This window comes from Lonchura striata, chromosome 34, assembly GCF_050655825.1.
Source record: "Lonchura striata isolate lonStrDom1 chromosome 34, ASM5065582v1, whole genome shotgun sequence".
NCBI lineage: Eukaryota > Metazoa > Chordata > Aves > Passeriformes > Estrildidae > Lonchura > Lonchura striata.
In genome coordinates, this window is record NC_140736.1 from 5024399 (window position 1) to 5049887 (window position 25489).

At 52.7% G+C, this 25489-nt stretch overlaps 1 protein-coding gene across 3 annotated transcripts in view; it reads left to right on the plus strand.

Annotated features, from left to right (window-relative positions):
• The window catches only part of PPP1R37 (protein phosphatase 1 regulatory subunit 37), a 32845-nt gene extending 7907 nt beyond the window's left edge, over window positions 1-24938 (plus strand). The window contains exons 3-13 of one of the 3 annotated variants that reach the window (XM_085564670.1): window positions 462-507; window positions 2538-2638; window positions 4789-4908; window positions 8046-8196; window positions 11644-11799; window positions 14772-14884; window positions 16559-16700; window positions 18741-18907; window positions 20041-22069; window positions 22699-22760; window positions 23738-24938. In XM_085564670.1, the coding sequence (XP_085420796.1) occupies window positions 462-507; window positions 2538-2638; window positions 4789-4908; window positions 8046-8196; window positions 11644-11799; window positions 14772-14884; window positions 16559-16700; window positions 18741-18907; window positions 20041-22069; window positions 22699-22754 (3081 nt within the window). In that variant the 3' untranslated portion in view covers window positions 22755-22760; window positions 23738-24938. Of the gene's footprint in view, window positions 1-461; window positions 508-2537; window positions 2639-4788; window positions 4909-5906; window positions 5936-8045; window positions 8197-10257; window positions 10288-11643; window positions 11800-14771; window positions 14885-16558; window positions 16701-18740; window positions 18908-20040; window positions 22070-22698; window positions 22761-23737 lie in introns of those variants that run through there. The other 2 variants (XM_085564671.1, XM_085564672.1) reach the window with 2 other exon arrangements.
• The last annotated feature ends 551 nt before the right edge of the window (window positions 24939-25489 follow it).

Sequence of the window (25489 nt, forward strand, 5' to 3'; positions counted from 1 at the left end):
CCCAACAATTCCCAAATCCCAAATCCCCCAAAATCCCCCAAAATCCCCGAATCCCGAATTCCCAAATCCCAAAAATCCCAAATCCCCAATCCACAAAAATTCCCAAATCCCGAATCCCCAAATCCCCAAAATCCCGAATTCCCAAATCCCAAAAATCCCAAATCCCAAATCCCAAAATCCCCAAATTCCCAAAAATCCCAAATTCCCAAAAAATTCCCCCAAATCCCCCACAAATTCCCGACAAATTCCCAAAAAATTCCCCAACAATTCCCAAAAATCCCCAACAAATTCCCAAATCCCAAAAATCCCAAACAATTCCCAAAAAATTCCCCAACAATTCCCCAAAAAAAATCCCCCACAAATTCCCAACACAATTCCCAAATCCCAAAAATCCCAAAAATCCCCCAAATCCCATTTTTTCTGTTTCCCTCCAGAAAATCAGGAATTTTTGTGTTTTCCAGGAATTCAAGGATTTGGCTCCCCGGATCGAGTGTCTGGATCTCAAGGGTGAGCCCCAAATTCCGCCTTTTCCCGCCTTTTTCCAGCTTTTTTCCAATTTTTCTTTCCTCTGGAGTTCCTCTGGAGTTCCTCGGGAATTTCTCGGGAATTTTTCGGGAATTTTTCAGGATTTTTTCGGGATTTTCTTGGATTTTTCTCAGGAATTTTTCGGGATTTTCTCAGAAATTGATTGGGATTTTTCTGGGGATTTCTCCAGAATTTCTGGGGAATTTCCTGGGAATTTCTCAAGATTTTCTTGGATTTTCTCAGGAATTTCTGAGGATTTTCGTGGGAATTTCCTGGGAATTTCTCAGGAATTTCTCTGGAATTTCTGGGGATTTTTGTGGGAATTTCCTGGGAATTTCTCAAGATTTTCTTGGATTTTCTCAGGAATTTCTGAGGATTTTTGTGGGAATTTCCTGGGAATTTCTCAGGAATTTCTCCGGAATTTCTGGGGATTTTCTCGGGAACTTCCTTGGAGTTTCTCCGGCCTTTCTGGGGATCTCAGTGGGAATTCCTTGGAGCTGTTTCGGGAATTTCCTGGGAATTTCAGTGGGAATTCCCGGGGATTTCAGTGGGAATTTCTGGGGATTTCAGTGGGGATTCCTGGGAGCTGTTTCGGGAATTTCCTGGGAATTCCTGGGGATTTCAGTGGGAATTTCTGGGAATTTCAGTGGGAATTCCTGGGAATTTCCTGGGAATTCCTGGGGATTTCAGTGGGAATTTCTGGGAATTTCCTGGGAATTTCTGGGGATTTCAGTGGGGATTCCTGGGAGTTGTTTGGGGATTCCCGGGGATTCCTGGGAGCTGTTTCAGAATTCCGGGAATTCCTGGAGATTCCTGGGAGCTGTTTCAGGAATTCCCAGGAATTCCCGGGAGCTGTTTGGGAATTCCCAGGAATTCCCGGGAATCCCCCCGGAATTCCTGAAACAGTTCCCGGGAATTCCCGGGAAGCCCCAAACAGCTCCTGGGAATTCCCGGGAATTCCTGAAACAGCTCCTGGGAACTGTTTGGGGATTTTGGGAATTCCCGGGAGCTCTTTGGGAATTCTGGGAATTTGGGAATTCGGGAATTCCGTGTTTTCAGGGGAGAAGCTGGATTACCGCTCCTGCGAGGCCATGGAGGAGATCTTTGGGGATTTTGGGAATTCCCAGGAACTGTTTGGGGATTTTGGGAATTCGGGAATTCCGGGAATTCCGTCATTCCGTGGTTTCAGGGGAGAAGCTGGATTACCGCTCCTGCGAGGCCATGGAGGAGATCTTTGGGACTCTTTGGGGATTTTGGGAATTCCCGGGAACTGTTTGGGGATTTTGGGAATTCCCGGGAGCTGTTTGGGGATTTTGGGAATTCGGGAATTCCAGAATTCCGTCATTCCGTGGTTTCAGGGGAGAAGCTGGATTACCACTCCTGCGAGGCCATGGAGGAGATCTTTGGGGATTTTGGGAATTCCTGGGAGCTGTTTCAGGAATTCCCGGGAGCTCTTTGGGGATTTTGGGAATTCCCAGGAACTGTTTGGGGATTTTGGGAATTCCCGGGAGCTGTTTGGGGATTTTGGGAATTTGGGAATTCGGGAATTCCGTCATTCCGTGTTTTCAGGGGAGAAGCTGGATTACCGCTCCTGCGAGGCCATGGAGGAGATCTTTGGGTTTTCCAGGAATTCCTGGGAGCTGTTTCAGGAATTCCCGGGAGCTCTTTGGGAATTTTGGGAATTTCGGGAATTCCAGAATTCCGTCATTCCGTGGTTTCAGGGGAGAAGCTGGATTACCGCTCCTGCGAGGCCATGGAGGAGATCTTTGGGGATTTTGGGAATTCCCGGGAGCTCTTTGGGGATTTTGGGAATTTCGGGAATTCCAGAATTCGGGAATTCCGTGTTTTCAGGGGAGAAGCTGGATTACCGCTCCTGCGAGGCCATGGAGGAGATCTTTGGGAGCTCTTTGGGGATTCCAGGAATTCCTGGGAGCTGTTTGGGGATTTTGGGAATTCCCGGGAGCTGTTCAGAATTTTGGGAATTTGGGAATTCGGGAATTCCGTGTTTTCAGGGGAGAAGCTGGATTACCGCTCCTGCGAGGCCATGGAGGAGATCTTCAAGCGTCTCCAGTTCAAGCTGCTCGACCTGGAGCACACGGGCCTGGACGAGGACGTGAGCGCCCCTTCCCGGGAATCCCGGGAATTCCGGGAATTCCGGGAATCTTGGCGGGATTTTCGGGAATTCCGCCTCGGCCCCTCGGCAGATTTGGGATTTTCCGGGGGATTTTCCCGCCGTTCCCGTCCCGGCCCTGTTGGTTGGTTTGGTCGCCCCCTGAGATGATTCGGATTTTCCGGGGTTTTTCTGGGAGTTTTTTGGGAATTTCTGGGATTTTTACGGGGTTTTTCCAGGGTTTGTCTGGGATTTTTCTAGGATTTTTCTTGGTTTTTTTCTGGGAGTTTTCCAGGATTTTTCTGGGATTTTTCCAGGGTTTGTCTGGGATTTTTCCATGGTCTTTCTGGGATTTTTCTGGGATTTTCCCAGGGTTTTTCTGGGATTTTTCTGGGATTTTTCCAGGGTTTGTCTGGGATTTTTCCAGGATTTTTCTTGTTTTTTTCTGGGAGTTTTCCAGGATTTTTCTGGGATTTTTCCAGGATTTTTCTTGTTTTTTTCTGGGAGTTTTCCAGGATTTTTCTGGGATTTTTCCAGGGTCTTTCTGGGATTTTTCTGGGATTTTCCCAGGGTTTGTCTGGGAATTTTCCAGGGTTTTTCTGAGATTTTTCCAGGATTTTTCTGGGAGTTTTCCAGAGTTTTTCTGGCATTTTTCCAGGATTTTTCTGGGATTTATCCAGGTTTTTTCTGGGGTTTCTCTGGGAATTTTCCAGGATTTTTCTGGGAGTTTTCCGGGATTTTTCTGGGATTTTTCCAGGTTTTTTCTGGGGTTTCTCTGGGAGTTTTCCAGGGTTTTTCTGAGATTTTCCCAGGATTTTTTTGTGGCTTTATCTGGGATTTTCCCAGGATTTTTCTGGGTTTTTTTCCAGGGCTTTTCTGGGTTTTTTTCTGGTATTTTCCCAGGATTTTCCCATAATTTTCCCATAATTTTCCCATAACTTCCTGGTGATTTTTCCCATGATTTTCTGGTGATTTTTCCATGATTTTCCCATGATTTCCCAGTGTTTTCCTGTGATTTCCCCATGATTTCCCCATGATTTTCCCCACGATTTCCCCGTGATTTTCCCGACATTTTCCTCTTGTTTTTCCATGATTTTTCCATGATTTCCCCACGATTTCCTGGTGATTTTCCCGATATTTTCCCGTTGTTTTTCCACTATTTTTGCATGATTTCCCCATGGATTTCCTGGTGATTTCCCCGATATTTTCCCGTTGTTTTCCCACGATTTTTCCACGATTTCCTGGTGATTTTCCCACAGTTTTCCTGCTGTTTTCCTGACGTTTTCCCACAATTTTTCCACAATTTCCCCACAATTCCCGGTGATTTTCCTGATGTTTTCCCACAATTTTTCCACGATTTCCCCACAATTTCCCGGTGATTTTCCCGCAGTTTTCCCGCAGTTTTCCCGCAGTTTTCCCACGATTTCCCCACCATTTCCCGGTGATTTTCCCGATATTTTCCCGATATTTTCCCGTTGTTTTCCCACCGTTTTCCTGACGTTTTCCCGCGGTTTTTCCACAATTTCCTCACCATTTCCTGCAGTTTTCCCGCCGTTTTCCCACTGTTTTCCCGCCCTTTTCCCGCCGTTTTCCTGCTGTTTTCCCGGTGATTTTCCCGCCGTTTTCCCACCGTTTTCCTGCCCTTTTCCCGGTGATTTTCCCGCCCTTTTCCCGCCGTTTTCCCGAGGTTTTCCCGACGTTTCCCCGCCGTTTTCCCGCCCTTTTCCCACCATTTTCCCGCCGTTTTCCCGATGTTTTCCCGGTGATTTTCCCGATGTTTTCCCGGTGATTTTCCCGCCCTTTTCCCCCCTTTTCCCGGTAATTTTCCCGCCGTTTTCCCGGTGATTTTCCCGCCGTTTTCCCATCATTTTCCCGCCGTTTTCCCGATGTTTTCCCGCCCTTTTCCCGCCCTTTTCCCGCCCTTTTCCCGCCCTTTTCCCACCCTTTTCCCGCCGTTTTCCCGAGGTTTTCCCGATGTTTCCCCGCCGTTTTCCCGCCCTTTTCCCACCATTTTCCTGCCGTTTTCCCGCCGTTTTCCCGGTGATTTTCCCGCCCTTTTCCCGCCGTTTTCCCGCCCTTTTCCCGGTGATTTTCCCGCCGTTTTCCCGCCCTTTTCCCGCCGTTTTCCCGAGGTTTTCCCGCGTTTTTCCCAGGGCGCCGCGGCGCTGTTCGACATGATCGAGTACTACGAGTCGGCCACGCACCTCAACATCGGCTCCAACAAACACCTGGGGGCCCGCGGCTGGCAGGCGGCCGCCCACATGATGAGGAAGGTGAGAATTCCCAAAATTCCCCAATTCCCGGGAATTCCCGCCCCAAATCCCCAAAACTACCGAGTTTTCCCCCAAAATTCCCGAGTTTTCCCCCAAAATTCCCGGGGTTCCTGAGGAATTCTGTCCCTGGGAGGGGCAGGCGGCCGCCCACATGATGAGGAAGGTGAGAATTCCCAAAATTCCCCAATTCCCGGGAATTCCCGCCCCAAATCCCCAAAATTCCTGAGTTCTTCCCCAAAACTCCTGAGTTTTCCCCCAAAATTCCCGGGGTTCCTGAGGGATTCTGTCCCTGGGAGGGGCAGGGTGGGAGCCAGAGGTGATGAGGAAGGTGAGAATTCCCAAAATTCCCCGAATTCCCGGGAATTCCTGCCCCAAATTCCCAAAATTCCCGAGTTTTCCCCCAAAATTCCCGAGTTTCCCCCCAAAATTCCCGGGGTTCCTGAGGGATTCTGTCCCTGGGAGGGGCAGGCGGCCGCCCACATGATGAGGAAGGTGAGAATTCCCAAAATTCCTGAATTCCTGGGAATTCCTGCCCCAAATTCCCAAAATTCCCGAGTTCTCCCCCAAAATTCCCGAGTTTCCCCCCAAAATTCCTGAATTTCCCCCCAAAATTCCCGGGATTCCTGAGGGATTCTGTTCCCTGGGAGGGGCAGGGTGGGAGCCAGAGGTGATGAGGGAGGTGAGAATTCCCAAAATTCCCCAATTCCCGGGAATTCCCGCCCCAAATCCCCAAAACTCCCGAGTTCTCCCCCAAAACTCCCGAGTTTTCCCCCAAAATTCCCGAGTTTTCCCCCAAAATTCCCGGGGTTCCTGAGGGATTCTGTCCCTGGGAGGGGCAGGCGGCCGCCCACATGATGAGGAAGGTGAGAATTCCCAAAATTCCCACAATTCCCGGGAATTCCCACCCCAAATCCCCAAAACTCCCGAGTTCTCCCCCAAAATTCCCGAGTTTTCCCCCAAAATTCCCGGGGTTCCTGAGGAATTCTGTCCCTGGGAGGGGCAGGCGGCCGCCCACATGATGAGGAAGGTGAGAATTCCCAAAATTCCTGAATTCCCGGGAATTCCTGCCCCAAATCCCCAAAACTCCCGAGTTCTCCCCCAAAATTCCTGAGTTTCCCCCCAAAATTCCTGAGATTCCCCCAAAATTCCTGAATTCCCCCCAAAATTCCTGAGTTTCCCCCCAAAATTCCTGAATTTCCCCCCAAAATTCCTGAGATTCCCCCAAAATTCCTGAGTTTCCCCCCAAAATTCCTGAGTTTCCCCCCAAAATTCCTGAATTCCCCCCAAAATTCCTGAGTTTCCCCCCAAAATTCCTGAGTTCCCCCCAAAATTCCTGAATTCCCCCCAAAATTCCTGAGTTCCCCCCAAAATTCCTGAATTCCCCCCAAAATTCCTGAATTCCCCCCAAAATTCCTGAGTTTCCCCCCAAAATTCCTGAGATTCCCCCCAAAATTCCTGAATTCCCCCCAAAATTCCTGAGTTTCCCCCCAAAATTCCTGAGTTTCCCCCCAAAATTCCTGAGTTTCCCCCCAAAATTCCTGAGATTCCCCCCAAAATTCCTGAGATTCCCTCGGTTTTTCCCCCCAATTCCTGGAATTTCAGCCACTCCTGAGGGTTTTTGTGCCTGGGAGGGGCAGGGAGGGCTCACAGTGGCTGAGAATTCCCAAAATTCCACGGAATCATTGCCGGGATTCCCTGAAATTCCCCAAATTCCCCCAAAAAAAAAAGGGTGGAACATCCCTGGGAGAAGCTTTTCCCGGGATAATTATTGCCAACAAAGGGTTAATTATCCCAACAAAGGGCGGATTATCGTTATCCCAATTATCCCAATTATCCCAATTATCCCAATTATCCCAGGGATCCCAACCATGATCCCGATTTTCCGGTTCTTTCCCAACCCCCTCATTTCCCTTGGGCCACTCCCTGGAATTCCAGAGGGGCTGGAATTGTTTGGGAATTCTGCTCCCTGATCTGTCCCTAAACTCCCAAATTCTCCTCCAGAATTCCCAAATTCTCCTCCAGAATTCCCAAATTCTCTCCCAGAATCCCCAGATTCTCTTCTGGAATTTTCAAATTCTCTGGAATTCTCAAATTCTCTCCCGGAATACCCAAATTCTCCTCCTGAATTCCCAAATTCTCTCCCAGAATTCCCAAATCCTGACCCCAAATCCCAAATTTCTTTTCCTGCAGTCCCTGGGGTGGGATCAGAACCCATCCCAAATCCCAAATCCCAAATCCCGATCCCAAATCCCAAATCCCAAATCCCAAATCCCAAATCCCGATCCCAAATCCCAAATCCCGTTTTTCCCCAGACCAGCTGCCTGCAGTCCCTGTGGGGATGGAATGCCTTTGAATCCCCATCCCAAATCCCGATCCCAAATCCCAAATCCCGAATTTTTCCCCAGACCAGCTGCCTGCAGTCCCTGGGGGGATCAGAGCCCATCCCAAATCCCAAATCCCGACCCCAAATCCCAAATCCCGACCCCAAATCCCAAATCCCGAATCCCAAATCCCAAATCCCGAATCCCAAATCCCCAATCCCGATCCCAAATCCCGAATTTTCCCCCAGACCAGCTGCCTGCAGTCCCTGTGAGGATGGAATCCCTTTGAATCCCCATCCCAAATCCCAAATCCCGATCCCAAATCCCAAATCCCAAATCCCAAATCCCGACCCCAAATCCCAAATCCCAGATCCCAAATCCCAAATCCCGATCCCAAATCCCAAATCCCAAATCCCCAATCCCAAATCCCAAATCCCGTTTTCCCCCAGACCAGCTGCCTGCAGTCCCTGTGGGGATGGAATCCCTTTGAATCCCCATCCCAAATCCCAAATCCCAAATCCCAAATCCCAAATCCCGAATCCCAAATCCCAAATCCCAAATCCCAAATCCCAAATCCCAAATCCCGATCCCAAATCCCGAATTTTCCCCAGACCAGCTGCCTGCAGTCCCTGTGGGGATGGAATCCCTTTGAATCCCCATCCCAAATCCCAAATCCCAATCCCAAATCCCGAATCCCAAATCCCAAATCCCGAATTTTCCCCAGACCAGCTGCCTGCAGTCCCTGGGGTGGGATCAGAGCCCATCCCAAATCCCAAATCCCCAATCCCCGATCCCAAATCCCGAATTTTCCCCCAGACCAGCTGCCTGCAGTCCCTGGACGCGCGGAACACGCCGCTGCTGGAGCCGTCGGCGCCGTTGGTGGCGCGGGCGCTGCGCATCAGCAGCAGCCTGGCCGTGCTGCACCTGGAGAACACCGCCCTGTCCGGCAGGCCGCTCATGCTGCTCGGTCCGATTCCCAAAATCCCGGCGCCCCGGGAATCCCGGGAATCCCGGGAATTCCGGGAATTCCGGGAGGGGCAGGGAGGGCGGGCAGGAAGGGGTTAAAGGGGTTTGGGATGGGAGCGGGGAGGGTCTGCTGGGAATATTCCCCATTTTTCCATCCATTTTTCCATCCATTTTTCCCATTTTTCCATCCCTTTTCCCATTTTTCCATCCTTTCTTCCCATTTTTCCATCCATTTTCCCCAATTTTTCCATCCCTGTTCCCATTTTTCCATCCTTTCTTCCCATTTTTCCATCTGTTTTCCCTCTCTTTTTTCATCCATTTTCCCCATTATTCCATCCATTTTCCCATCCATTTTCCCATTTTTCCATCCATTTTTTCCCCCATTTCCCATCCATTTCCCATCCATTTTCCCCCATTTTCCCATCCATTTTTCCCCATTTTTCCATCAGTTTTCCCCATTGTTCCATCCATTATTCCATCCATTTTCCCCCTCTCTTTTTTCATCCATTTTCCCCATCATTCCATCCATTTCCCATCCATTTCCCATCCATTTCCCATCCATTTTCCATCCATTTTTCCCATTTTTCCATCCATTTTTCCCATTTTTCACACCGCCCTGTCCGGCAGGCCGCTCATGCTGCTCGGTCAGATTCCCAAAATCCCGGCGCCCCGGGGATCCCGGGAATTCTGGGAATTCCGGGAATTCCGGGAGGGGCAGGGAGGGCGGGCAGGAAGGGGTTAAAGGGGTTTGGGATGGGAGCGGGGAGGCTCTGTTGGGAATATTCCCCATTTCTCCATCCATTTTTCCCATTTTTCCATCCATTTTTCCATCCATTTTCCCATTTTTCCATCCCTTTTCCCATTATTCCATCCATTTTCCCATTTCCCATCCATTTTCCCATCCATTTTTACCCCCATTTTCCCATCCATTTTTCCCATTTTTCCATCCATTTTCCCAATTTCCCATCCATTTTTCCATCCATTTTCCCATCCATTTCCCAATTTCCCATCCATTTTCCCATCCATTTTTCCCATTTTTCACACCGCCCTGTCCGGCAGGCCGCTCATGCTGCTCAGTCAGATTCCCAAAATCCCGGCGCCCCGGGAATCCCGGGAATCCCGGGAATTCCGGGAATTCCGGGAGGGGCAGGGAGGGCGGGCAGGAAGGGGTTAAAGGGGTTTGGGATGGGAGCGGGGAGGGTCTGCTGGGAATATTCCCCATTTTTCCATCCATTTTTCCCATTTTTCCATCCCTTTTCCCATTTTTCCATCCCTTTTCCCATTATTCCATCCATTATTCCATCCATTTTCCCATCCATTTTCCCATTTCCCATTCATTTTCCCATCCATTTTCCCATTTCCCATCCATTTTCCCATCCATTTTTTCCCCCATTTTCCCATCCATTTTCCCATTTTTCCATCCATTTTTCCCAATTTTTCCATCCCTTTTCCCATTTTTCCATCCTTTCTTCCCATTTTTCCACCCATTTTCCATCCATTTAACCATCCATTTTTCCCCATTTTTCCATCAGTTTTCCCCATTGTTCCATCCATTATTCCATCCATTTTCCCCTCTCTTTTTTCATCCATTTTCCCCATTATTCCATCCATTTTTCCATCCATTTTCCCATCCATTTCCCATCCATTTCCCATCCATTTCCCATCCATTTTTTCCCCCTTTTTCCATCCATTTCCCAATTTCCCATCCATTTTTCCATCCATTTTCCTCCTCTCTTTTTTCATCCATTTTCCCCATTATTCCATCCATTTTTCCATCCATTTCCCATCCATTTTCCATCCATTTTCCCCATTTTCCATCCATTTTCCCAATTTCCCATCCATTTTCCCCATTTTCCATCCATTTTTCCATCCATTTTTTCCCCCATTTTCCCATCCATTTTCCCAATTTCCCATCCATTTTTCCATCCATTTTTCCCATTTTTCCATCCATTTTCCCATTTTTCCATCCTTTCTTCCCATTTTCCCATCCATTTCACAATTTCCCATCCATTTCCCAATTTCCCATCCATTTTTCCATCCATTTTTCCCATTTTTCACACCGCCCTGTCCGGCAGGCCGCTCATGCTGCTCGGTCAGATTCCCAAAATCCCGGCGCCCCGGGGATCCCGGGAATCCCGGGAATTCCGGGAATTCCGGGAGGGGCAGGGAGGGCGGGCAGGAAGGGGTTAAAGGGGTTTGGGATGGGAGCGGGGAGGCTCTGTTGGGAATATTCCCCATTTCTCCATCCATTTTTCCCATTTTTCCATCCACTTCCCATCCATTTTTCCATTCATTTTTTCCCATTTTTCCACCCATTTCCCCCATTTTTCCATGAATTTTCCCCATTTTTCCATGCATTTTCCCCATTTTCCATCAATTTTCCATTTTTCCCATTTTCCCATCCATTTTCCTGCTGTTGCTGGTGACAATCCCGGCCTCATTCCCAGTTATTTCCCGTTCCCATTCCTGGTTTTTTCTGTTCCCATTCCCGGTGTTTCCAGGTTCCCATTCCTGGTTTTTCCCGTTCCCATTCCCGGTGTTTTCAGGTTCCCATTCCCATTATTTCCCATTCCCATTCCCGGTTTTTCCCGTTCCCATTCCCGGTTTTTCCCGTTCCCATTCCTGGTTTTTTTCTGTTCCCATTCCCGGTTTTTCCCATTCCCATTCCCGGTTATTCCCATTCCCGGTGTTTCCAGGTTCCCATTCCCAGTTTTTCCCAGTCCCATTCCTGTTTTTTCTGTTCCCATTCCCAGTTTTTCGCATTCCCATTCCCAGTTTTTCCCATTCCCATTCCCAGTTTTTCCCATTCCCATTCCCGGTTTTTCCCATTCCCATTCCCGGTTATTCCCATTCCCGGTGTTTCCAGGTTCCCATTCCCATTCCCGGTTTTTTTGTTCCCATTCCCGGTGTTTTCCCATTCCCATTCCCGGTGTTTTCCCTGTGTATTCCTGGTGTTTTCCCGGTGTTTTCCCGGTGTATTCCCAGTGCATTCCCGGTGTATTCCCGGTGTATTCCCGTTATTTCCCGGTGTATTCCCGGTGTATTCCGGGTGTTTTCCCGGTGTTTTCCCGGTTTTTCCGGGTGTTGATTCCCGTTTTTCCGCAGCCACGGCTCTGAAGATGAACGTGTCCCTGCGGGAGCTGTACCTGGCCGACAACGGCCTCGGCTCCCGTTCCCGTTATTTCCCGGTGTATTCCCGGTGTTTTCCCGGTGTTTTCCCGGTGTATTCCCGGTGTTTCCGGGTGTTTTCCCGGTTTTTCCGGGTGTTGATTCCCGATTTTCCGCAGCCACGGCTCTGAAGATGAACGTGTCCCTGCGGGAGCTGTACCTGGCCGACAACAGCCTCGGCTCCCGTTCCCGTTATTTCCCGGTGTATTCCCAGTGTTTTCCGGGTGTTTTCCGGGTGTATTCCCGGTTTTTCCGGGTGTTGATTCCCGTTTTTCCGCAGCCACGGCTCTGAAGATGAACGTGTCCCTGCGGGAGCTGTACCTGGCCGACAACAAGCTGAACGGGCTGCAGGACTCGGCGCAGCTCGGCAACCTGCTCAAGTTCAACGGCTGCATCCAGATCCTGGACCTGCGCAACAACCACCTCAGCGACTCCGGTGGGAATCCGGGAATTCCCGACGGGAATCACGGCCGGAATCACGGGAATCACGGGAATCACGGGAATGCCAGATGGGAATCATGGGAGTCACGGGAATTGGGGGAATAACAGGAATGTGGGAATGGGCTGGACCTGTGCAAGAACCACCTCAGGGACTCCGGTGGGAATCCGGGAATTCCCGACGGGAATCACGGCGGGAATAACAGGAATTCCAGATGGGAATCATGGGAATTCAAGCTGGGAGCAACGGGAGTAACAGGAATTGGGGGGTTTGGGAATGTGGGAACGGGCTGGACCTGCGCAACAACCACCTCAGCGACTCCGGTGGGAATCCGGGAATTCCCGCTGGGAATCACGGCTGGAATCACGGGAATCACGGGAATCACGGGAATGCCAGATGGGAGTAACGGGAGTCACGGGAGTCACGGGAATTGTGGGAATAACAGGAATGTGGGAATGGGCTGGACCTGTGCAACATCCGCCTCAGGGACTCCGGTGGGAATCCAGGAATTCCCGTTGGGAATCACGGCCGGAATCACGGGAATCACGGGAATCACGGGAATTCCAGCTGGGAACAATGGGAGTCACAGGAGTCACGGGAATTGGGGGCTTTGGGAATGTGGGAATGGGCTGGACCTGCGCAACAACCACCTCAGCGACTCCGGTGGGAATCCGGGAATTCCCGACGGGAATCATGGCGGGAATCACGGGAATCACGGGAATCACGGGAATGCCAGATGGGAATAACGGGAGTAACGGGAGTCATGGGAATTGGGGGAATAACAGGAATGTGGCAATGGGCTGGACCTGCGCAACAACCGCCTCAGCGACTCCGGTGGGAATCCGGGAATTCCCGACGGGAATTGTGGGAATAACGGGAATTCCTGCCAGGAATCACGGCTGGAATCACGGGAATCACGGGAATCACGGGAATGCCAGATGGGAATAACGGGAGTCACGGGAATTGGGGGTTTGGGAATGTGGGAACGGGCTGGACCTGCGCAACAACCACCTCAGCGACTCCGGTGGGAATCTGGGAATTCCTGCTGGGAATCACAGTGGGAATCACGGGAATTCCCAACGGGAATCACGGCTGGAATCACGGGAATCACGGGAATTCCAGCTGGGAGAAATGGGAGTCACGGGAATTGGGGGGTTTGGGAATGTGGGAACGGGCTGGACCTGCACAACATCCGCCTCAGCGACTCCGGTGGGAATCCGGGAATTCCCGCCGGGAATCACGGCTGGAATCACGGGAATCACGGGAATTCCAGACGGGAATAATGGGAGTCACGGGAGTCACGGGAATTGGGGGGTTTGGGAATGTGGGAACGGGCTGGACCTGCGCAACAACCACCTCAGGGACTCCGGTGGGAATCCGGGAATTCCCGACGGGAATCACGGTGGGAATCGTGGGAATTGTGGGAATTCCAGATGGGAATAACAACGGGAATCATGGGAATTCCATACAGGAATAATGGGAGTAATGGGAATTGTGGGGTTTGGGAATGTGGGAATGGGTCTGGGAATGGATTTGGGAATGTGGGAATGGGGTTGGGAATGGGTCTGGGAATGGATTTAGGAATGGAATTGGGAATGGGGTTGGGAATGGGTCTGGGAATGAGGGTTGGGAATGTTGGGAATGGGATTTGGGAATCCTTGATCCCTGATTTTCCAGGCCTGACATAATCCCAGGATTTTCCAGGCCTGGCTTGACACCCGTTTTCCCGGGATTTCCGGGCTATTCCCGCCATTCCCTGACGCCCGTTTTCCCGGGATTCCCGGGCTGTTCCCGCTTTTCCCTGACGCCGGTTTTCCCGGGATTCCCGCTCTTTTCCCGCTTTTCCCTGATCCCGGGATTTCCGGGCCTTTCCCTGATGCTCATTTTCCCAGGATTTCCGGTCTTTTCCCGCTTTTCCCTGATCCCGGGCTATTCCCACCTTTCCCTGACGCCCGTTTTCCCGGGATTCCCGTCTTTCCCCCGTTTTCCAGGCCTGGCCTAATTCCAGGATTTTCCAGGCCTGCCCTGACACCCGTTTTCCCGGGATTCCTGGTCTTTTCCCGCTTTTCCCTGATCCCAGGCTGTTCCCGCCATTCCCTGACGCCCGTTTTCCCGGGATTCCCGCTCTTTTCCTGCTTTTCCCTGATCCTGGGATTTCTGGGCCATTCCCTGACGCCCGTTTTCCCGGGATTTCTGGGCTGTTCCCGCTTTTCCCTGATGCCTGTTTTCCCGGGATTCTCAGTCTTTTCCCGCTTTTCCCTGATCCCGGGCTATTCCCGCCATTCCCTGACACCGGTTTTCCCGGGATTCCCGGTCTTTTCCCCCTTTTCCAGGCCTGACCTAATCCCAGGATTTTCCAGGCCTGGCTTGACGCCGGTTTTCCCGGGATTTCTGGGCTATTCCCACTTTTCCCTGACGCCGGTTTTCCCGGGATTCCCGGGCTATTCCCACTTTTCCCTGACGCCCGTTTTCCCGGGATTCCCGGGCTATTCCCTCTTTTCCCTGACACCGGTTTTCCCGGGATTCCCGGGCTATTCCCGCCATTCCCTGACGCCCGTTTTCCTGGGATTTCTGGGCTATTCCCGCCATTCCCTGACGCCCGTTTTCCCGGGATTCCCAGTCTTTTCCCCCTTTTCCAGGCCTGGCCTAATTCCAGGATTTTCCAGGCCTGCCCTGACGCCGGTTTTCCCGGGATTCCGGTCTTTTCCCGCTTTTCCAGGCCTGGCCTAATTCCAGGATTTTCCAGGCCTGCCCTGACGCCGGTTTTCCCGGGATTCCGGTCTTTTCCCGCTTTTTCAGGCCTGGCCTAATTCCAGGATTTTCCAGGCCTGGCCTGACGCCCGTTTTCCCGGGATTCCCGGGCTATTCCCGCCATTCCCTGACGCCCGTTTTCCTGGGATTTCCGGGCTATTCCCGCCATTCCCTGACACCCGTTTTCCCGGGATTCTGGTCTTTTCCCGCTTTTCCAGGCCTGGCCTACATCTGCGAGGGGCTGCGGGAGCAGCGCCGGGGGCTGGTGACGTTGGTGCTCTGGAACAACCAGCTCAGCCACGCCGGCATGGCCTACCTGGCCATGACCCTGGTGAGAATTCCCGTTTTCCCGGCGTTCCCGGCGTTCCCGGCGTTCCCGGCGCCGCCGTCCGGGGGACACCTCGCCCTCCTTGCCGCTCGTTCCTGGATTTCCGGGGTTTTCCCTGTGGTTTTCCGGGGGTTTTCTTCGGTTTTCTGGTGGTTTTCCGGGGGTTTTCCGGGGGTTTTCCTTCCGTTTCCAATGGGAAACCCATTCCATGGGATGGGGTTGGGAATGTTGGGATGGGCTTGGGGAAGGTTGGGTTGTTGGGTTTTGGGATTTTCCTTGGGTTTTCCATGGATTTCCATCGATTTCCATGGATTTTTCCTTGGGTTTTCCATGGGTTTTTCCTTGGGTTTTCCATGGGTTTTCCATGGATTTTTCCTTGGGTTGTCCATGGATTTCCATGGATTTTCCTTGGGTTTTCCTTGGGTTTTCCATTGATTCTCCATTGATTTCCATGGATTTTCCTTGGGTTTCTGTTGGTTTCCATGGGTTTCCATTGTTTTTCCCCTCCGGATCCCCACATATTCCCCCTGTTTTCCCCTGTTGTTCCCCCCGGATCCCCAGGGATTCTCCCTGTTTTTTCCCTGTTTTTTCCCCCCTGATCCCCACGGATTTACCCTGTATTTTCCCCGCGGATCCCCAGGGATTCTCCCTGTTTTTCCCCCCGTATCCCCCTGGGTTTCCCCTGTTTTTCCCCCCGGATCCCCACGTATTTTCCCTGTTTTTCCCCCCAGATCCCCAGGGATTCCCCTGGTTTTTCCCTGTATTTTCCCCCCGGATCCCCAGGGATTCTCCCTGTTTTTTCCCCCTGTATCCCCAGGGATTCTCCCTGTTTTTTCCCCCTGTATCCCCAGGGATTCTCCCTGTTTTTTTCCCCCATATCCCCACATATTCCCCCTGTTTTTCCCTGTTTTTTCCCTCTGTATCCCCATGGATTCTCCCTGTTTTCCCCCTGTTTTCCCCGTTTTCCCCCTGTTTTTCCCCGCGGATCCCCACGGATTTTCCCTGTTTCTTCCCCCTGTATCCCCACAGATTCTCCCTGTTTTCCCCGCGGATCCCCACGGATTCTCCCTGGTTTTTTCCCTGTTTTCCCCCTGTTTTCCCCCTGTTTTTCCCCGTGGATCCCCAGGGATTCTCCCTGTTTTTTCCCCGCGGATCCCCACGGATTCCCCCTGTTTTTTCCCTATTTTCCCCCGTGGATCCCCAGGGATTCCCCCTGTTTTTTCCCTATTTTCCCCCACGAATTCCCCCTATTTTCCCCCTGTTTTTCCCCGCGGATCCCCAGGGATTCCCCCTGTTTTCCCCCTGTTTTCCCCCTGTTTTCCCCCTATTTTTCCCCCCGTATCCCCACGGATTCCCCCTGTTTTTTCCCTATTTTCCCCCACGGATTCCCCCTGTTTTCCCCCTGTTTTCCCCCGCGGATCCCCAGGGATTCCCCCTGTTTTTTCCCTATTTTCCCCCACGAATTCCCCCTGTTTTCCCCCTATTTTCCCCCGCGGATCCCCACAAATTCCCCCTGTTTTTTCCCTATTTTCCCCCACGAATTCCCCCTGTTTTCCCCCTATTTTCCCCCACGGATCCCCAGGGATTCCCCCTGTTTTCCCCCTGTTTTCCCCCTGTTTTCCCCCGCGGATCCCCAGGGATTCCCCCTGTTTTTCCCTGTTTTCCCGGCTCCGGCAGCCGCACACGCAGAGCCTGGAGACGCTGAACCTGGGCCACAACGCGCTGGGCAACGAGGGCGTGCGCAGCCTCAAGAGCGGCTTGATCGGGAACCGCTCCGTGCTGCGCCTGGGGCTGGCCTGCACCCGCCTCACCTGCGAAGGTCCCGCCATTCCCAGAATTCCCGACATTCCCGACGTTCCCCCTCGCCATTCCCACCATTTCCCCTCCATTCCCGGCTTTTCCCTCCCCCATTCCCGGCATTTTCCCCTCTCCGTTCCCGGATTTCCCTCCATTCTCGGCAGTTTCCCGCCCCCCATTCCCACCATTTTCCCCCTCAGAATCCCCACAGTCCCCAGGATTTTTCTCCCAAAATTCCCGGGATTTTCCCCCCCCAATCCCTGGGATTTTCCCCCCAATTCCTGTTTTTCACCCCAGTTCCCAGGATTTTCCCCCCCAATTCCCTCAGAATCCCCACAATCCCCAGGATTTTTCTCCCCCAATTCCCGGGATTTTCTCCCCTCCATTCCCTCAGAATCCCCACAATCCCCAGGATTTTTCTCCCCCAATTCCCGGGATTTCCCCCCCAATTCCCTCAGAATCCCCCCAATCCCTGGGATTTTCCCCCCCCAATCCCTGGGATTTTCCCCCCCAGTTCCCGTTTTCCCCCCAATTCCCGGGATTTTTCCCCTCCATTCCCTCAGAATCCCCACAATCCCCAGGATTTTTCTCCCCCAATTCCCGGGATTTTCCCCCCCAATTCCTGTTTTCCCCCCCAATTCCCGGGATTTTCCCCCTCAATTCCCTCAGAATCCCCACAATCCCCAGGATTTTTCCCCCCAATCCCTGGGATTTTCCCCCCCAATTCCTGTTTTCCCCCCCAATTCCCGGGATTTTCTCCCCTCCATTCCCTCAGAATCCCCACAATCCCCAGGATTTTTCTCCCCCAGTTCCCAGGATTTCCCCCCCCAATCCCTGGGATTTTCCCCTGCAATTCCCTCAGAATTCCCCCCAGTTCCTGTTTTCCCCCCAATCCCCATTTCCCCCCCAATTCCCGGGATTTTCCCCCCCAATCCCTGGGATTTCCCCCCCAATCCCCGGGATTTTCCCCTGCATTTCCCTCAGAATTCCCCCCAGTTCCCATTTCCCCCCAAAATTCCCATTTTTCCCCCCCAATCCCCGTGATTTCCCCCCCCCAATCCCCGTGATTTCCCCCCCCAAATTCCCATTTCCCCCCCAAATTCCCATTTCCCCCCCAAATTCCCATTTCCCCCCCCATTTCCCATTTCCCCCCCCAAATTCCCATTTCCTCCCCAAATTCCCATTTCCCCCCCCATTTCCCATTTCCCCCCCCAAATTCCCATTTCCTCCCCAAATTCCCATTTCCCCCCCCACAATTCCCATTTTTCCCCCCCCCAAATTCCCATTTTTCCCCCCCAATCCCCGTGATTTCCCCCCCCCAATTCCCTCAGAACCCCCCCAAATTCCCCATTTCCCCCCCAAATTCCCATTTCCCCCCCAAATTCCCATTTCCCCCCCAAATTCCCATTTCCCCCCCCAAATTCCCATTTCCCCCCTCAAATTCCCATTTTCCCCCCCAAATTCCCATTTCCCCCCCCAAATTCCCATTTTTCCCCCCCAATCCCCTCAGAACCCCCCCATTTCCCATTTCCCCCCCCAAATTCCCATTTCCTCCCCAAATTCCCATTTCCCCCCCCAAATTCCCATTTCCTCCCCAAATTCCCATTTCCCCCCCCAAATTCCCATTTCCCCCCCCACAATTCCCATTTTTCCCCCCCAAATTCCCATTTTTCCCCCCCAATCCCCGTGATTTCCCCCCCCAATTCCCTCAGAACCCCCCCAAATTCCCATTTCCCCCCCCAAATTCCCATTTTCCCCCCCCGAATTCCCATTTCCCCCCCAAATTCCCATTTCACCCCCCAAATTCCCATTTCCCCCCCAAATTCCCATTTCCCCCCCTAATTCCCATTTCCCCCCCCAAATTCCCATTTCCCCCCCCGAATTCCCATTTTCCCCCCCAGTTCCCATTTTCACCCCCCAAATTCCCATTTCTCCCCCAAATTCCCATTTCCCCCCCCAAAATTCCCATTTCCCCCCGCAAATTCCCATTTTCCCCCCCCAAATTCCCATTTCCCCCCCCAAATTCCCATTTTCCCCCCCCGAATTCCCGTTTTTCGGGCAGGGGCGGTGGCGGTGGCCGAGTTCGTGGCCGAGAGCCCGCGCCTGCTGCGCCTGGACCTGCGCGAGAACGACATCAAGACCGGGGGGCTGATGGCGCTGAGCCTGGCCCTGCGCGTCAACCACTCCCTGCTGCGCCTCGACCTCGACCGCGAGCCCAAGAAGGAGGCGGTGCGTCCGCAATTCCCAAAAAATCCCCGGAATTCCCAAAAAAATCCCCGCGGTTCCCAAAAATCCCCGCGGGTCTGGGGCGTTGCCGCGGCGGGAAGCGGCGCCGGAGGTGTCACGGTTTGGGATTCAAGCACGATGTCAAGAATTCCCAGAATTCCCAAAAAATTCACGGGATTCCAAAAAAAATCCTGGATTTCCCAAAATATTCCTGGAATTCCCAAGAAAATCCTGGTGGTTCCCAAAAATCCCCGCGGTTCTGGGGCGTTGCCGCGGCGGGAAGCGGCGCCGGAAGCATCAGAGGTTTGGGATTCGAGCACAAACCTGAGAATTCCCAGAATTCCCAGAAAATTCACAGGATTCCAGAAAAAATTCACGGGATTCCAAAAAAAAAAATTCCTGGAATTCCCCCCAAAATTCCTGAAATTCCACCCAAAATTCCACGATTTTGGGGTGTTCCCGGAGCAGGAAGCGGCGCCTGAGGTGTTGGGGGTTTGGGATTCAAGTACGAGCCTAAGAATTCATGGAATTCCAAAAAAAAGTCACAAAATTCCCCCCAAAAATTCCTGAAATTCCAAAAAAATTCCTGAATTTCCCCCAAAACTTCCTGGAATTCCCCCAGGAATTCCAAGATTTTGGGGTGTTCCTGGCGCCTGAGGCGTTGAGGGTTGGGGGTTTGGGATTTTGGGGTTGGTTCCTGGTGGGTTTTCCGGGTTTTTCCAGGTTTTTTCTTGGATTTGTGAAGTTTTCCCAGGAGTTAAACCCTGACGGTTCTGGGGACAATTCCCAGCTCCAGGAATTTTGGGAATCTCCAGCATCCAATCCTTTGCATTCCCACATTTTTTTGGGTGTCTTTCCCCAGCAGTGAAAAACTGGGATTTTTTTTTCGAGTCCGCATCCTGTGGATTTCCCCATTTCCCAGCAGGAATTCTGGGAATTCCGGGAATCTCCATCCTCCAATCCCAAATCCACAACCTCCCCAAAACTTCGGGAAAAACCCCAAAAATTCCACGACTCCCTCTCTTAAAGGGCCAGCGCCGCAAAACCGCGCCGCGGGGTGGAAACGCCGTCGTTCCCGAGGGGTTTCCCGGGATTTTTCCAGGATTTTTGCCGACATTCCCGGATTTTCCCGGCAGGTGAAGAGCTTCCTGGAGACGCAGAAGGCGCTGCTGGCCGAGATCCAGAACGGCTGCAAGCGGAATTTCGTCCTGGCCAAGGAGAAGGAGGAGCAGGAGCAGCAGCTCCGCCACTCGGCCTCCATGGCCGAGATCTCCGGCGCCGAAATTCCCGAGGATCCCGCCATTCCCGAGGATCCCGCCATTCCCGAGGATCCCGCCATTCCCGCGGATCCCGCCGTTCCCGGCGGCGCCGCTTCCGCCGGCCCGGAGGAGAACGGGAACGCGGCTCCGGCCGGGGATTCCAGCTCGGACACCGAGGAGGAGGAGGAGGATGGGAAGAAGGGCTCGAGGGAGCTTGTGGAATCCGGGAATTCCGGGAATTCCGGGAATTCCGGGAATGCCGAGCGCAGGATTTCCGTCTCCAGCCCCGGCAGGGGCCGCAAGGTCTTCGTGGTGACGCGGGTGGAGAACGTTCCGGAGGGATCCGGGGTTGTTCCCGAGGAATCCGGGGCTGTTCCCAAGGAATCCGGGGTTGTTCCCGAGGAATCTGGAACCATTCCCGAGGAATCCAGGGCCATTCCCAAGGAATCTGGGGTTGTTCCCGAGGAATCTGGGGTTGTTCCCAATGGATCTGGAGCTGCTCCTGGTGGATCTGGAGCTGCTCCTGAAGGATCCGGAGCCGTTCCCGATGGATTTGAGACCGTTCCCGATGGATCTGGAGCCGTTCCCGATGGATCTGGGACAGTTCCCGATGGATCCGGGGTCGTTCCCGAAGGATCTGGGGTCGTTCCCGATGGATCCAGGGTCGTTCCCGATGGATCCGGGGTTGTTTCCATCGGATCCACCTCCGTTCCCGATGGATCCAGAGCCGTTCCCGAAGGATCTGGGACAATCCCTGTTGGATCCGGCACCATTCCCGTTGGATCCGGTGCCGTTCCCGTTGGATCTGGGGCCGTTCCCGTTGGATCTGGGGCTGTTCCCGATGGATTTGGAGTCGTTCCCGTTGGATCCGGGGTTGTTCCCAATGGATCCAGCACCGTTCCCGTCGGATCCAGTGCTGTTCCCAATGGATCCGAGATTGTTCCCGTCGGATCCGGGGCCATTCCTGATGGATCTGGGGCCCTTCCTGTTGGATCTGGGATTGTTCCCGATGGATTTGGAGCCGTTCCCGTCGGATCCGGGGCTGTTCCTGGTGGATCTGGGATTGTTCCCGATGGATTTGCAGTTGTTCCTGGTGGATCCGGCACCGTTCCTGTTGGATCCGGGGCCGTTCCCAATGGATCCGGGATTGTTCCCGATGGATCCGGGACCATTCCCGGTGGATCTGGGGTTGTTCCCGATGGATCCGGGATTGTTCCCGATGGATCCGGGACCATTCCCGGTGGATCTGGGGTTGTTCCCGATGGATCCGGGATTGTTCCTGTCGGATCCGGCGCCGTTCCCGGTGGATTCGTGACGGTTCCCGATGGACTTGGAGCGGTTCCCGATGGATCCGACGCCGTTCCTGTCGGATCCAGCGCCGTTCCCGGTGGATCCGTGACGGTTCCCGATGGATCCGGCGCCGTTCCTGTCGGATCCGTGACGGTTCCCGATGGACTTGGAGCCATTCCCGATGGATCCGGCGCCGTTCCCGGTGGATCCGTGACGGTTCCCGATGGACTTGGAGCCATTCCCGATGGATCCGGCGCCGTTCCCGGTGGATCCGTGATGGTTCCCGATGGACTTGGAGCCATTCCCGATGGATCCGGCGCCATTCCCGGTGGATCCGTGACGGTTCCCGATGGATCCGGCGCCGTTCCCGATGGACTTGGAGCCATTCCCGATGGATCCGGCGCCGTTCCCGATGGACTTGGAGCCATTCCCGTCGGATCCGGCGCCGTTCCCGAACTGCAGCCGCGCCGGGCCGGCGCCTCCGAGGGAATTCCGTGCGGGAGCCCCTCCCGGGATTCGCCGCTTCCCAACGGGCTGAAGGCGGATTTCGCCCGGGCGCTGCCGGAGCCGGGCCCGGAGGGAGACGGGAAATCGGGAACGTGCGCGGCCGAGCGCGGTGAGATCCCGAAAATCCCAGCCCGCCCCAATCCAGAGCCAGGAAAAACGGGAATGCGGCTGGGATTGGGGTGGAAAAGTGGGAAAGCATTGGGAAAATCCCAGATCTCTGGGTTGGGAATGGGAAAATCTGGGAATGCAGCTGGGATTGGGTGGAAAATGGGAAAGGAGTGGGAAAATCCCAAATCTCTGGGTTGGGAATGGGAAAATCTGGGAATGTGGCTGGGATTGGGAAAATCTGGGAATGTGGCTGGGATTGGGGTGGAAAAGTGGGAATGCAGCTGGGATTGGGTGGAAAATGGGAAAGGAGTGGGAAAATCCCAAATCTCTGGGTTGGAAATGGGAAAATCTGGGAATTCAGCTGGGATTGGGGTGGAGAATGGGAAAGGAGTGGGAAAATCCCAAATCCTTGGGTTGGGAACATGAAAAATCTGGGAATGTGGCTGGGATTGGGTGGAAAACTGGGAATTCAGCTGGGATTGGGGTGGAAAAGTGGGAAGGAACAGGAATCGGGGTGAAAAACTGGGAAAAGGAGTGGGAAATCTGGGGAAGGAGCGGGGAAAATCCGGGATCCCCGCGCTGGGAATTCCGGGAATGGTTCCGGAAGGTTCCGTGCCCCTCCCCCCGCAGAGCTGAGCTGCGCCCGGATGGAGCCGGAGCCGCCGGAGCCGCCGGAGCCGCTCTGAGCGCAGGTGAGCCCGGAATTGCCGGGAAATTCCGGGAATTTCCGGGAAATTCTGGGAATTTTGGGGAATTTCTGAGAATTTCTGGGGAATTTCCAGGAATTTTGGGGAATTTCTGGGGATTTTGGGGAATTTAGGAGAATTTCCGGGGAATTTATGGGGATTTTTGAGAATTTCCTGGGAATTTCTGGGGATTTTTGAGAATTTCCGGGAATTTTGGGGAATTTCTGGGAATTTCTGGGGATTTTTGGGAATTTCTGAGAATTTCTGGGGAATTTCCGGGAATTTTGGGGAATTGCTGGGGATTTTGGGGAATTTCTGAGAATTTCTGGGGATTTCTGGGGATTTTTGGGAATTCCCAAGAATTTCTGAGGATTTCTGGGGATTTTTGGGAATTCCCAAGAATTTCTGGGGATTTCTGGGGATTTTTGGGAATTTCCAGGAATTTCTGGGAATTTTTGGGAATTCCAGCCCAGAATTCCCGCTCTTCCCAGGCCTGGGATTTTTCCGGGAATTTCTGGGAATTTTTGGGAATTTCCAAGAATTTCTGGAAATTCCAGCCCGGCCTTCCCACTCTTCTTAGGCCTGGGATTTCCAGGAATTTCTGGGAATTTCTGGGATTCCAGCGTGGAATTCCCGTTCTTCCCAGGCCTGGGATTTCTGGGAATTTCCCACAATTTCCGGGAATTTCTGGGAATTCCAGCCTGGCCTTCCCGCTCTGCCCAGGCCTGGGATTTCTGGGAATTTCTGGGAATATATGGGAATTTCTGGGAATTTCCAGGAATTTTTGGGAATTTCTGGGTATTTCCAGGAATTTCTGGGAATTCCAGCCCAGAATTGCCCTTCCAGGCCTGGGATTTCCGGGAATTTCTGGGAATTCCAGCCCGGAATTCCTGCTCTGCCCGGGCCTGGGATTTCTGGGAATTTTTTTGGAATTTCCGGGAATTTCTGGGAATTCCAGCCCTGCCTTCCCTCTCTCCCCACAGGTCCTGGAGGGGGAGGCTCCGGCGCTTTCCCCTCCCCCCACTCCGCACAAGATTCCAACCAAACCTCGGGAATTTCGGGATTTTTCGTGGGAAAGAGAAAAAAAAACAAAGAAAAAACCACAAAAAACGGATTTTTCCCGAGTTTTTTTCCGGATTTTTCCTGACTTTTCCCTCCTCCGAGGGGCAGCGAAGGAGCCGGGGCTGCGCCTTCCCGATTTCCCGGGAATTCCCGCCGGGATCCGCGACACTACAGGGACCGGGAGCGGCCGGAATTTGGGAATTCCGTCCCTCAAAAATCCCGGGATCGGCTGCTTCCGCAGCCCCCGCGCTTTATTTATTTTTAATTTCCCTTCCTTTCCGGCGGTTTTGGTTTCTTTGGGAATTTTTTCCCGGTTTTTCCCATGTCTTCCCCCTTTTTTTCCTGTTTTTTTTCCCCGTTTTTTCCTTTTTTTTTCCCGTTTTTTCCCCCCTTTTTTCCCCGTCTCTATTTATCACCAGCCGCAGAATTCCCGGGAAAACGGGGAAGGTGGAAAAGGGGAGAGGGAGGGGCTGGAATTCCCAAATTTCCGGAGTCGCAGCCGGGGGAATCGGGGATCTCCCAGCCCGGAATTCCCGAAATTCCCGGAATTCCCGGGGAATTCCCGGGGGTCGCTTTTCTTTCTTAAGTGCAATAAAATCTTTCAGGGAGCTGAGGGGGCGGGGTTGGAATTCCGGGGGGATATTCCCGAGATTCCGGCCGGGAATTTTCGCTGGTGTTTCCGGGCTTTGCTTTTGGGGCTTTTGGGGTTTTTTTTTCCGTCTTTTCCCGGTTTTTGGGTGGTTTTTTTTCCGTCTTTTCCCGGTTTTTGGGCGGTTTTTTTTTCCGTCTTTTCCCGGTTTTTGGGTGGTTTTTTTTTCCGTCTTTTCCCAGTTTTGGGTTTTTTTTTTTTCCGTCTTTTCCCGGTTTTTGGGGGGGTTTTTTTCCGTCTTTTCCCAGTTTTTGGGTGGTTTTTTTTCCGTCTTTTCCCGGTTTTTGGGTGGGTTTTTTTTCCGTCTTTTCCCAGTTTTTGGCTTTTTTTTTTTTCCGTCTTTTCCCGGTTTTTGGGCGGTTTTTTTTTCCGTCTTTTCCCGGTTTTTGGGTGGTTTTTTTTTTCCCTTCCTTTTCCCCGTGGTGGAATTTTTGTTAACGGCTGTTTTCTAATTAAAGGAATTCTGCATTCGTCACCCGCCCTCTTTTTGGGGGCTCATCCCGGAATTCCAGGATTTTGGGAATTTGTGGATTTGGGGATGGGGCATGGGGGGGTGAAATCCCAAAAAAAAAACCCCGGAACAGGCGGGAAATCCCAAAAAAATCCCAAAATACGGAGCCGGGGGTGGAACTCGGTTTATTGGGGGATGATCCTGGGGGGTTTTCCTGGGAATTCTGGGTGGGAATGGGGTTTGGGAATGGCCCAAATTTGGGGCTTTTTTGGGGCCATTTTCCTGATTTTCCTTCCCAAAAGATCCCAAATTTTGGGAAGAGATCCCAAAAATGTCTCAGGGTTGGGGATTCCTGGGAGGGATCAAAATTCCCGTGGATTCCGGGAGCTTTGGGATCATCCCGGTCCCCTCCGAGCATTTCCCAGTGACAAAAAAATTGGGAATAAAAGCCCGGAATTCCCTCTGGATCATCCCAGTCCCCTCCAGCACCTCCAAAATCCAGGATCAAATCCCCGGAATTCCCAATTTCCCAGTGACAAAAACTGGGAATAAAACCCCAGAATTCCCTCTGGG